This window comes from Taeniopygia guttata, chromosome 15 (genome assembly GCF_048771995.1).
Source record: "Taeniopygia guttata chromosome 15, bTaeGut7.mat, whole genome shotgun sequence".
NCBI lineage: Eukaryota > Metazoa > Chordata > Aves > Passeriformes > Estrildidae > Taeniopygia > Taeniopygia guttata.
Genome location: NC_133040.1, coordinates 11,917,132 through 11,929,184, shown reverse-complemented (window position 1 = coordinate 11,929,184; position 12,053 = coordinate 11,917,132). Strand labels below are relative to the sequence as shown.

Sequence of the window (12,053 nt, the reverse complement as noted above, 5' to 3'; positions counted from 1 at the left end):
GCTCCGTGTGTTTTGAAGGGATTCGAGGGGCAGGTGCTGAGAGCTGTGTCTGTGGTGAGGGAGAGGTTTCAGCTCGCACTGGTGGGTGTGGGGAGCCTGCTGCTGTTCCTGCTGGAGAGCTGAGGCAGGCTCTGCTCCCCGACCTGCTGCAGCACCGGTTCAGTTGTCGGCTGCCGTCTCGCCCGGGCGCGCTGCCAGCCGCCAGCTCCCGCACACAGGCAGCTCACTGAAGGTCACACTGCTGCCAGCAGATGTGCCTGGGTGGGCAGCACATCTCTGTGGCTCCTGTGCCAAGCTGGGGAAATAGGCTGCAGGGAAAAGCTAATGCTGCAGCAGTGCTTGCTGTCACTAAGCCCTGTCCCCCAAACCTGGGGAGAGGGAGCAGGTCGGGTGGCTTCCTCCAAAACACACGTGGTGAGAGCTGCTGTTTTGGAGGTCTGTGCTCTCCTCATCCCCTGCCTCTTCCCAGCAGCCTCACACAGATCACGTACCTTTTCACTGCTCCCGATTATCATTCTCATCAATAATTAAGCTGCAAGTCCCTGCTGTTGGCTGTGCCGGGAAGCGGAGGCCGGGTGTGCTCCCAGCGCTCAGCCTCCCGCAGGAACAGCCTGTCCCCGCACGGCGCTTGCTTAATTGGTTGTGACACTGTTAAATATGGATCTTGGTGGCTTTCCAAGGGCACCCCGGCAGAAGTGCTGTACAAAGGAACCATTACCAGGATAATCGGAGAAGACAGCCCCAGCAGAGCAGAGAAGGCGAGGGAGGATGCCGTGCCCAAGGGACATGTCATCTACGAAGGGAAGAAAGGCCACGTGCTGTCCTACGAGGGTAAGTCCTAATCCTCTCTGCCTTTTTAGGGCAGATGCCAGGGGTTTGTGCCACTGTGGCTGCTATTTGAGGAAAGGCTGACGAAATACAACGGGCCAGCCTCCTGTCATTGCTTCCAGCGTTTCTCTTCCTTCCCACCCTGGTGCCCTGTGTCCATCTGCCCTGTGTGGTTATCTTGTCTTAGAGATGGCAGGCAGGGTAGCAGTGATTTTGAGAAACAGGGATGAGGAGAGGACCAGATGGGAAGGTGTGACCTTCATCCCTAGCACCCTGTAGTGAAGGGGTGAATCACCCTGTAGTGATTGAAAACATGACAAGACCACTCCCAAACTCTTGGGCCAAGGTGGACTCAAACCTGCAAGATGGAGGCAAGTCAGCATAAAGGTTTATTTGGATGTCAGGTTCTCACCTGCATTGACTTGGGCACTGTGAGGCTTTTCCAGCATGAGTCTGCCCTGCAGGAATCCTCCTGGACCCAGCCTCAGTGTCTGGTGAGTTTTGCTAGAGCTGTTGGAGGTGGTGAAGCCATTCCTGCACCCCACAAAGAGCCTATCTGGGGATGTGCTGGCTGCTGCTGCACCCCTACAGCACGGGAAGGCTTTTCCTTGGTAACTGCTGGTGGTGCCTCACTGCATTAGTGGTACCAGCAGGTGGTCACCAGCTGCTCCTGCCTGCTCTGCGCCTGCTCAGCCCATCACAGCACTGCCCAGCAGAGCTGCTCTGCATGTCCCGGTGCCTCCTGTTGGAGATAAGCAGATGTTGCTCCCCAGTGAGGCTGGAAACAGCCCCATTCTTGCCTTTCACCGTGTGCTGGGTCAGGGATCTCTGCTGTGGAGCTGGACTCCTGCTGGTTTGCATCTGTAGTCAGGAAGAGCCAATTAGAGATGCTGCAGCCCTGAATCCTCTTGGGGTGAAGCACTGGCATGTGCTCTGGTGTGCACAGGGACAGCCGTCCTCATGTGTCACCTCCCCTCTCAGCTGGGTTTGGAGATGACTGTGGAGCTGATCCAACCTCAGCTGCCTCAGTAAGTGTCTCTAGGAAGCTGCTGAGCCCTGTGCCTCCCTCCCTGGGGCACAGTGTCCATTCCAGCCTGCCAGGCAGCCCTGTGGGCAATGTCCCACAGAAGGCCACAAGTGCAGGCAGCTCCTTTCATCACGGGCTGGATGTCTTATGCTGGGCTGGAGGCCGAGGGTTCAGGTCAGGCCATGGGGACAAGCTCCAGCTGTTGTCACCTTTGTGTGTGTCCTGGGACCTTTCAGGACAGGGCTCTGTGCTGTGCCTCCTGCCTGCCACATGGAAACTGGCTCACAGCATGTTCCCCTGGGACCACTGTCACCTCTAGCCCAGATAAGAAATGTCACCAAGGAGGACTTGACTGGATGCCCTTTGGGACAGTTGGCAAGGCTTGGACCAGGGAGGCAGTCTGGGGACTTGTTTGTGCAAGAAGCTATTTTAATCCCCTCTGCCCAGGCTGGGGGTCGAACAAGGCTGATCTCAGAAACAGCACCATCAGGGAGAGATGAGGAGTGCTCCTGGCAGCGAGGGCTGCTCGTGCCCAGAGCTGGGATCCCACTCCAGGCAATGAGGGAGAGCTGCAGACCAAACTCTCCCCTGTTGTTTGTGTCAGCCCCTCTCCCTGGCTGCAGCCTGTGTCCATCACCTCTCACAGTAGCCCCCATGGACACAGATGAGGAATTAATTCCTTCCTCTCCCCAGAAGCCTTTTACATGCTTGATAGCGTTTATCACATCCCAAGTGATCTGCAAACTGCTGCAGCCTTGCCAGCCCTGCCTCTCTCCTTCCCCCTGTAGAACCCAGCGAGGCTGAGCAGCCCAGGAGCAAAAGAGTTAAAAAAAAAATTAAATAAGAAAACTGAAACTGTTGGTGATTATGAATTTTGGCAAGCAGAAAAAAAATTGCAAATTCTTTAGTGTCATGAGGGTGCTTAAAATAAAAGAGCTGTAATGAGACGAGATCCTGTAGCATGTGTGAGCTGAATTGTGCTAGATTGGTTATTCTCATCCTGCATATGATTGCTGATGGCTTCTGCAAGGCGAGGAACGTGGGTTTGGAATGGTTTTCTTTCTGTTTAGTCTCTCTTCTCCCTCGCGCCCTCCCCCTGCTTCCCGGTGGCACAAAGGGTGCCTGGGAGCACGTCCCCTCCTGCAGAAGGGCTGGTGGCAGCAGATGTGCCTTGATGACAGGGTGCAGGCACAGTGCTTGGCTGATTCTGAACGTCACCCCCGGATTTCTGCTGTCAGATGGAGCTGAGGCAAAGGCTCAGGCACGGACCCCCTCTTGTTTCCCCACACACAGCCCCAAACACTTTGTGGATTGAGTGGGTGCTGATTGCGGAAACCAACAGTGGGTGTGAAGTTGTAATAATCCCATTTTATTAATTACTGGTTTTGCCAAGGAGGAGTTTTGTTCCTGATTGTCCACAATAGAGTTCATGTTTTTAACTTCCCTGCTTTCTCTAATTGTACAACCACCTTCTCTACCCACAAAGAGGAGGATTAGTGCACTGGCAGTTCTTGGCAAGGGCAGCCTGGCCAGGGATGATGGGCAGAGGTGTTTGTCTCTCCTAGCTGACATCCTGTTTGGAGCTGATGGCACAAACCCAAGGCATTCAGCTGGATCAGAAGCTGCTGAATTCACAGCTCGCTGCACATGATGGGTGCCCATTGCCCGGGGTGGGCGTGATGCTGCCTGGCACGGGCAGGGCTGTGCTGCTGGTGGGGCTGTAGCTCAGGACAGATGTCCACTGCCTGTTTGCAGGGAACCCGCTCCAGGTTTGGATCAGGGGGCAGTCAGTGGTCTCTCCTTACCCTAGAGCTCACTCCATCAGTTCTGCTTTGCACCATCTCTCCCAGTTCCTGTGTGTGCTCAGTGCTGTTTCAAAGGAATCATTCTCAGCTTCGCTTCTCCTCCGTTTTCCCTGATTTTCTCACGCAGGGAGTGTCTCGGCAGATGTTAAGGCTGGCCAAGATCCCAAACAGTAGGTGTCTAGTAAAAATCAAAACAAACAGGAAAAGAAACAAAACTCCCCAGCCCCAAAGAGTCAAGTTCAGTGGAACTGCAGCTGCTCCCACTGGCTCAGAGCTGTCCTGCTGCCCACGGGATGGCCCCACCAGCGAGGGAGGGAATGGGACACGACTGGGTGGATGCTCCTACTCAAGAGGGAGGCACAGATCTGGAGTCTGAGGCAGGCTGGGAGGGGAGAGAACACCAGCTGAATTTCCTGGAAGCCAATCCCATGCAACGTTTCTGGCACCGCGTAGCGGCGGCTGATGCTGGGATGGGATCTGACCCCTCAGCAACGCACACAAACAGCAGTAAACACCCTCTCTTGGCCCCTGCTGACTTTCCATGCCTCTTGGTGTTCCCCCCATCCCCACAGGTGCTGCTTCTCAGTGTCCCAAAGAAGACAGCAGGAGCTCGGGAGCCTCCCATGAGACCACAGGAACTAAGCGGACCTATGATATGATGGAGGGGAGGATCAGCCGGGGCTTATCAGCCCGTGATACCTTATCTACCAGCATTGAAGGTGGGTCTGCATGAAGCCTTTCACCTGTGTTATGTTAGTGACCTGTGCAGATCTCCTCTTGTCTCCTGTCTACATGGTGCATCTTCCTGTGCCAGTGTTCTGGCAGTGCTTAGCTGGTATCCCAACAGGACAGCACCTTACCAGCATGGGGGAAAAAAAACAAAATGCAGACTGGCTTGTTTGCCTTGAAAAAAAAAAATCAAAAAAGAAGCACATTAAAAAAAGAGGAAAAAATAAATAAATTAGAAATTGTTGGTATTGATCCTTGTTGTCCCAGGCATCCCTAGTAACATTGTCATGTATTCATTGTAAATTATTGCTGTGTCACAGCCTGACTTTCTTTCTTGGATCTCTTCTAGGTCTCATGGGTCGAGCGATCCCTCCAGACCGACACAGTCCCCATAACCTAAAGGAGCAGCATCACATGCGAGGCTCGATTACACAAGGTGAGACCTGGGAGCACAAGATGGGTGTGGACAGGGGAAGCATCTCACGTGCATGGCCCTCTGTTCTCGTCATCAGGATGGGACAGGAGGAAGCAAGGATGGGCACATCAAGGTCCAGCTGCAGATCTTTGCAGGCCCTGCCTTGTGCTCAGAGAGATTTTCAGTCTTGCTCAGCTTCTACCAAACTAAATTCTGCCAAAGTCAGGGATAAAATTGTCCGTGATTTGCATGAAGCAGGTTGAAATTAGTGTGAAATGGGTACAGAAGGTGGTGGTAGATGTGAGGTGGACCAGCTGCGTTAGTGGTACATCTGCTCTGTGGGCTCACTTGGGTACCAGTCCCTGAGTTACATGTGTTAGCTAGAGACCCCCTAGAAATGAGTATCTGCCTGGGGACTGGGAATCCAGGGTCTGCCTGGGGAGTCACCCTCTGCATCCATCACCTGCTTGCGGGTTGCAGGAATACCTCGATCCTATGTGGAGGCCCATGAGGACTACCTCAGAAGAGAAGCCAAACAGCTCAAGAGGGAAAACACTCCACCAAGGGACTTATCCGATGCCTACAAGGTCAGATCTCACGATCTGACTCCTCTGAAAATGAAATCAGCCCATGAAGACCTGGTAGCCACGGTGAAAGAAGCAGGAAGATCAATCCATGAGATCCCCCGGGAGGAGCTGAGGCGGACACCAGACATCTCTCTGACCAGACCTCTGAAGGAAGGCTCCATCACGCAGGTGAGTGTGGAGTGAGCAGCAGGTGAGATCAGTCCTCCTCAGACTGCTGCCTTTGCACAGCTCCTGGGAGCCATTCCCAAGGTAAAAGGAGAGCAGAGACAGCTTTGTGTTGCGTCACTGGTAGGAACTGACACTCTGCTTGGGTGCAGGTTGTCTAGCCCCATCCTTTGAAGGGATCCCTTCCAATCCAAACCATCCTATAATCCTTCCCTGCAGATAAGTGCAAAGCTCAGGGAACCCCTGGCACATTAAGAAAGCAGTGATCCATCTGGATGTGTAAAGAAAAGGGGACGCCTTTGCCTCTTTTCCAAGGACAGAGTCAACTTGGTGCCCTCAGCATTTGTGACTCTGGGTGCACAGAAACTTGATCTCCTCCCTTCACGGGCAAGTGGTAACCCAGCAGGGCCAGTAGTTAGGATGAAACACGGCATGCTATCTCCTGTTGGTCTCCAAATATTTGCAGGGTTCCCATGGCACCTTGCAGTGCTGTCCCATTTCACAGTGTGTGTAGGAGAGAGGCGTGATGGGCACGGGCAGCCTTCGGCAGTGACTCATCCTCATCTTGTTGGAGCACAGCGAGACATGCAGGATGGGCCCTCCACCCTGCCCTGTGCCGAGGGGTTGCCTCTGCCTCTGCTCTGCCTGTTTGACTGAGGAAACTTTGTGTATTGACCCACTGAATGAGGCATCCTGAATCCTGTTGACACTCAGTGGGATGCAGTCACTGGGCTCCTTCTGTTCTAGGCCCCTTTGATGTCCCCTCTGCCTCCTGTCCCCAGGGTACCCCACTGAAGTACGACAGCGGCTCTTCCTCCTCGAGCACCAAAAAGCACGATGTGCGGTCCATCATCGGCAGTCCCGGCAGGACTTTTCACTCTGTGCATTCCCTGGATGTCATCCAAGACCCCAGGAATCTGGAAAGAGCTTACGAAGAGAGCCTGAAAAACAGGCCAAGCCCTGTGACAAACTCGGGTGGCTCCATCGCCAGAGGGGCTCCTGTGATTGTACCCGAGCCGGGCAAGCCCCACCAAAGTGCCCTGGGCTATGAGGACCACCAGGCAGGGCACAGCACAGCGTTCAGCAGCCACTTGCACAGAGGGTCTCCGGTCTCCACACGGGAGTCCACCCCACGGCAGCACGAAGGTACTGTTCAATCTTTTTATTTGATGGTAAAATTTCTGACAGCTGAGCAGGTGAGGTGCGCAGGAGGTGGCTGCTGACCCCACCTCCCCAAGTGGTTTCTAGCAGGTGCCTGTGGAACCTGTTCTGCCCAGCACCCCACGCCCGTGGTCACTGTGGGCACTGGGGTGGCTGCCAGGCACAGCTGGGGCTCAGTGCCCTTCCTGGGGTGCTCACACTGTTGAAGCGAGGGCACCTCACCTGCACCAGGGCAGCCAAAGAGAGACTTGGGCCAAGGCTAGTGAAGCCATTGGTGTTCCTAAAGTGTCCTCCCTGTCCCAGCAGTGGCCCACAGCACTCTGTTTTCCATAGGTGGGCAGGAAGGCAGTGCTTGGGACACTGGCTGGGAGGTGTTCACACTTCCCACTAACAGCAGCAGTGACCTCCTTGCGTTGAAGAGTGGGGAAGCAAGGCTGCACCACCGTTGGCTTGTGCTGGCCAGGGTGAATGCACAGATTGCCCAGCATGGATGTGCTGGGGTGAAGGGATGATTTGGGAAAGGCCTCTCTCCCATGGGGCAGCTGGGACTTGACCCACCCTGACCTTGGTGGTGTAACAGGGCATGGCAGTGCAGGGAGGAGGGAAAGGTCCCTCGAGTTCAGGGTAGCTGCGATTGTGCCTGTGGGACATGCTTGGCCAGAGGCATCCCTCAGGGACACGGCTTGGCCGCGGTGCTCAGTCTCTGACTCATTTCCTTCTGCGCTCAGCAGGGAGCATCACTGCTGGGAAGCCGGTGTCCCAGGAGAGAAAGATCACCCCCACGTCGAGAGAGCTCACCAACTCCAAGTCCCCGCACGCCCCCGTGCCCGACCACCACCACCCCATCTCCCCGTACGAGCACCTGCTCCGCGGCGTCAGCGGCGTCGACCTGTACCGAGGACACATCCCGCTGCCTTTCGACCCCGCCGCCATCCCGAGGGGAATCCAGCTGGAAGCAGGTACCTTGGCTGGGGGCACAGTTTGCTATTCTCCTTCTTACACCCCAAAAGGCTGAGATCTCTGAGGCTTCACAGCTGCATCCTTTTCTCTCCCAGCTGCTGCTTACTACCTGCCAAGGCATCTGGCTCCGAGCCCCACGTACCCGCACCTGTACCCCCCGTACCTCATCCGGGGCTACCCGGACACGGCCGCCATGGAGAACCGCCAGACCATCATCAACGACTACATCACGTCGCAGCAGATGCACCACAACGCCGCAGCCACGGCCATGGCGCAGCGGGCGGACATGCTGCGCGGGCTGTCGCCCCGGGAGCCCTCCCTCGCCCTCAACTATGCAGCAGGTCCTCCCCTGGCACTGTCTGGGGGTGTGGGAGCAGTGTGGGAGAAGGAGGCTGGGTCAGGCTGGCACTGCCAGCTCCAGCACGGCCGAGCTTGCAGCAGCTCGGCGTTGTCCTGACAGTTCTCTCGCTTCTTTCTCCAGGCATCATCGACCTGTCCCAAGTGCCACACCTGCCCGTCCTCGTGCCCCCTACCCCTGGCACCTCTGCCACCACCATGGACCGCATCACCTACATCCCTGGACCCCCCCAGACCTTTGGCAGCCGGCACAGCAGCTCCCCGCTCTCCCCAGGTAATGCTGGAGGTTGCTCATAACCAATCCAAGGCCATGGGCTCAGCATGCCGGGACAGGTTGGGAGACCCCAAATTAATTCCTCAGGGACTGACTCCCTGTCTTCCTGCTTGTTGAGGGCTTCCTTGCTTTTCCCCCTTTCTTCCCCAAAGCAAACAGCTCTGTGGAAGGTCATACCCTGGCGATGGCGCCAGGACAGTCACACTGGCTGCCCTCTCTCCCCTGCTCCAGGTGACCTTGGATGGAGCCATTCCTTATCTGCTCTGCAGATACAGCGATGTGAAGAGCGGGCAGCAGTGCTGGGGGGAGTTGCTGTGTCTGCAGCCCTCTCACTGCCTTTTGGTTGGGTTTCAGGAGGGCCCACACACATGACCAAACAGTCAGGATCATCGGTGTCCGAACGGGAACGGGAGCGGGAGCGGGAACGAGAGAGGGAGCGTGAAAAATCCATCCTAGCCTCCACCACAGTGGAGCATGCGCCCATCTGGAGACCAGGTAGGCTGGGGAGGAGTCCATCCTCCACCCTGGGAGCTGTGCTGGGTGGAAGGTAGGGTTAGGGCCGTTGGACAGAGAGCCGAAGAAGCCCTTCCTTGTGCTCTCCGCAGGTACAGAGCAGTCCAGCAGCCGTTCGTCCTCCCACTCTCACAGCCACCAGCACTCTCCCGTCTCGCCCCGCACCCACGAGACCATCCAGCAGCGCCCCAGCGTGCTCCACAACACCGGCATGAAGATCATCTCCTCGGAGACCCCCACCCCTTCCGTCCTACGGTACAGTCCCCCCACCACGGCTTCCAGCGCTTGCCTGGATGCCTGCACCAGCACTTCATTAATGAGCACCTCTGAGAGGAAGGAGTGGGAGTTGTTTTCCCTTCAGTCTCAGTGGGAGCAGGGCTGGGGCTTTCAGGGAAGTTGTGATGGGAGAGGCATGTTTTGGCACCCCAGTTTTTTTCTGGATGGCTTTTCCTGCTGCCAGCAGAAAAAGTAGGAGTGTGCCTGTGCCCAAATGCAAGTACTGCTCCTCTTGCTGAAGGTAGCCTGGTGTTGGAGTTATCAAGGTCTCTGGGACCTGTCCATGGGTTTTGTGTTCTCCAGGCCTAATTACCCTGTGTCCAGTTACTCTGGAGGCTCCATCCAAGCCCTCCTCACCAGCCCTGCATGGCCCAGCCATATGCTCAGGATGCCTGGAAGGAGCTCAACCAGGCAAAACTGAGCACTGAGGCTCTGGTAACAGCATTCCCTTTCTGCTTCTCTCACCTTGGCCTTGTCTTCATTTTCCCTCCAGCTCCTCCTCCACCACCACCACGTCACCGATCCGCTCTGCCGCCTTCCCCTCGGCCTCCAGCCTGCGCTCCTCCCTGGGCGCGGCCGACGGCTACGCGGCCCCGCTGGACCCGGCCATGCTGCAGAAGGAGGCCTCGAGGGCGCGGGAAGCCAAGACAGAACGAGCCCAGACTGACAACAACGTCTACACCTCAAAGCTGCCCAGCGGGGCCAGCCTCGAGCAGTCGCCCTCGCCCATTAAAGCCATGGAGTCGAGGCCTTTGCCCGCCTCCGGAGCCGGCTCCTCTCACCACTACGGCAGAGCACAGGGGAAGAGCCAGCAGCACCACCACCCTCTGGACCAGCAGCACGCAGCCTCAGGCTCCGAGCAGCACAGCAGAGAAAAGAGTCAAAGCAAACGTTTTTCCATGCAGGAGCAGGAGCTCCGAGCTCTCGGTAAGACCACCAGGACAGCGGCCAACCCCATAGATGTGATTGTCATGCACCAAATGTCTTGTGATAGGGGGCAGCAAGAAAGAGGCTCACTGAGTGACCACTCCACTAGTGATGGTCAGAAATTGGAGGGCAGAGGTGAGAGACCTGTGGCCTGACACCTATTTTATTTCATTACTTCTTATTTTCAGTTGCACATTTTGGATATTGGCTCCATCAGCTCCCCAAGTGTGCTTGTCCATCCCTCTGCTTCCTGGCAGTTGTGTTATTCCAGACTTTTTTATTTTTGTTGTTTTAAGGGTCTTCCCTTCTCCCACACTCTTTTAGTTTCTCCAGTTAACAAGTCCTGTTTTGCAAATGTTGTCCAGTTCCTGGTATTGCTTTTTACAGACAATAGGGCCATTTGCTAATTTTGATTTCCCCATCCTTAGAAATTCCCAGGCAGTCTGTAAGGAACAGTTGTGGGTAATAAATCAAAGGAGCAAAGCGGAGAGCTGGGATTGTGAGCGTGACAAGGCTGCTGGCCATCAGACCAGCAGCTCCCTGGCATGAGCTGCAGGGTCTCTGAGGGCTTTGTGGGTCTCAGCTTGGATGGGGTCCCTGTGCTCAGGGTGACCCCCCCAGGGTGCTGGGTGCTGCCCTGGGTGGGCACTGTGGCTGTCCTGGGATCGCCCAGCCCAGCTGTGCTCAGCAGCCACTTCCAGAGCAGACCACAAGAACCAGCTAAGAGGAATCTTGTGTAAGACACAAAAGCACCAGGATTAGTTACTCCAATAGAAAGTGCAGAGAGGGGGATGGATTTCAAGGTCTGGGTCATTCTTGATGGGACCAGCCTTCAACCAGAGCATTCATCCAGGCTCCCACTAGCATGCAGAATCAGCAAAGCAGCCTGTGGGGGTTTGGTGAGACCCCATCTTCAAGCTGCAGCAGCTGCTTTGGCCATCAGTACTGGGAACTCCCATCCCACCCCTCAGTCTGGTCCTGGCACCTTCTAGCAGCGTGTTCCAGGACTGTGGCTCTGCCTCTGGCCGTGATGCACTCCCTGGCTGAGCTTTGCCCACCTTTTTCCCTGCCACCTGAGAAGGTGCTGTTCCTCAGGACCTAACTGTTGGTTTGGGACCTTTCCAGAGCAGGATACTTCATCTTGGGTGAGTCTAAAGTGTGATCCCTTCAGTGCTGGTGTGCATGGGGTAGTGGGGGATGCTGCATCCCCATCCCCAGTACAGGGAGGTTCTCCATGGAGTCCTCCCCTCCCTGTGCCTCAAGTACAGGGAGGAGCCCTCCAGCAGTGCTGTGGGTCCCCTGCCACGTTTGCCTGCTGAGGGCAGTCTCTAGAAATAGAGTGTTAGGAGGATAAAGGTCTGTGGAGGCAAAAGTTGTGTTGCCAAATGTCTTTGGCTGGACAGAGGCACCATTTGCCTCCTCCAGGGCCTCTTCATCCTCTGCCTCTGCTCTGCAGAAGCATAACCCGTCCATGCCTCAGTTTCCCCTCGCTGCTGAAAGGTAATGGTTGTCTCTCATTGCAGCTCTGCCTGCTTTGATGCACTTTCACTCTGTGCAGAGCTTGTGCAGACCCTAGTGGGGTTTTCAGTGGTAGGTTCGTGGTTGAACTCAATGAGCTTACAGGTCTTTCCAGCTTAAATGGTTTTATGAGTCTGTGCAAGGTGTTAAAAAGCAGACAACGTTCAGATTTTGCCCCTGTGGTCTGTGAGTCTGCTGTCTCTGGAATGGCATCTGGGGTCTCCAGGGTCTCACATCCAGTTTTCAAGTCCCTGGTGCTGGCCATGGTGGGCTTGGGGATTTGTTTTACTTGGAGACCTCTTGTGCAGCCACCTCCACTCTCTCTGGGCATCGCTGTCCCTCCGGGCATCGTGAGGGTTTCAGTGGGTGGAGAAAATGGGGGCACAAATTGTAAACCTGCAGAGATTGGATTTGATCCCTGGATCTCCTGCTGTCACCGAGAGCTGCTGAATGTCCAGTTCTGCAGGAATGAGACATCCCCTCTTCACAGCAGCCATCACCACAGCTGGAC

The 12,053-nt window shown here is 55.7% G+C and overlaps 1 protein-coding gene across 1 annotated transcript in view; it reads left to right on the top strand.

Annotated features, from left to right (window-relative positions):
• NCOR2 (nuclear receptor corepressor 2) overlaps positions 1 to 12,053 on the top strand; it is a 226,638-nt gene that overhangs the window by 203,904 nt on the left and 10,681 nt on the right. The window contains exons 28-38 of the mRNA XM_072936200.1: positions 681 to 831; positions 4,233 to 4,379; positions 4,739 to 4,825; positions 5,285 to 5,559; positions 6,339 to 6,702; positions 7,449 to 7,676; positions 7,773 to 8,018; positions 8,159 to 8,308; positions 8,663 to 8,803; positions 8,914 to 9,076; positions 9,591 to 10,024. Of these exons, the coding sequence (XP_072792301.1) occupies positions 681 to 831; positions 4,233 to 4,379; positions 4,739 to 4,825; positions 5,285 to 5,559; positions 6,339 to 6,702; positions 7,449 to 7,676; positions 7,773 to 8,018; positions 8,159 to 8,308; positions 8,663 to 8,803; positions 8,914 to 9,076; positions 9,591 to 10,024 (2,386 nt within the window). The remainder of the gene's footprint in view (positions 1 to 680; positions 832 to 4,232; positions 4,380 to 4,738; positions 4,826 to 5,284; positions 5,560 to 6,338; positions 6,703 to 7,448; positions 7,677 to 7,772; positions 8,019 to 8,158; positions 8,309 to 8,662; positions 8,804 to 8,913; positions 9,077 to 9,590; positions 10,025 to 12,053) is intronic.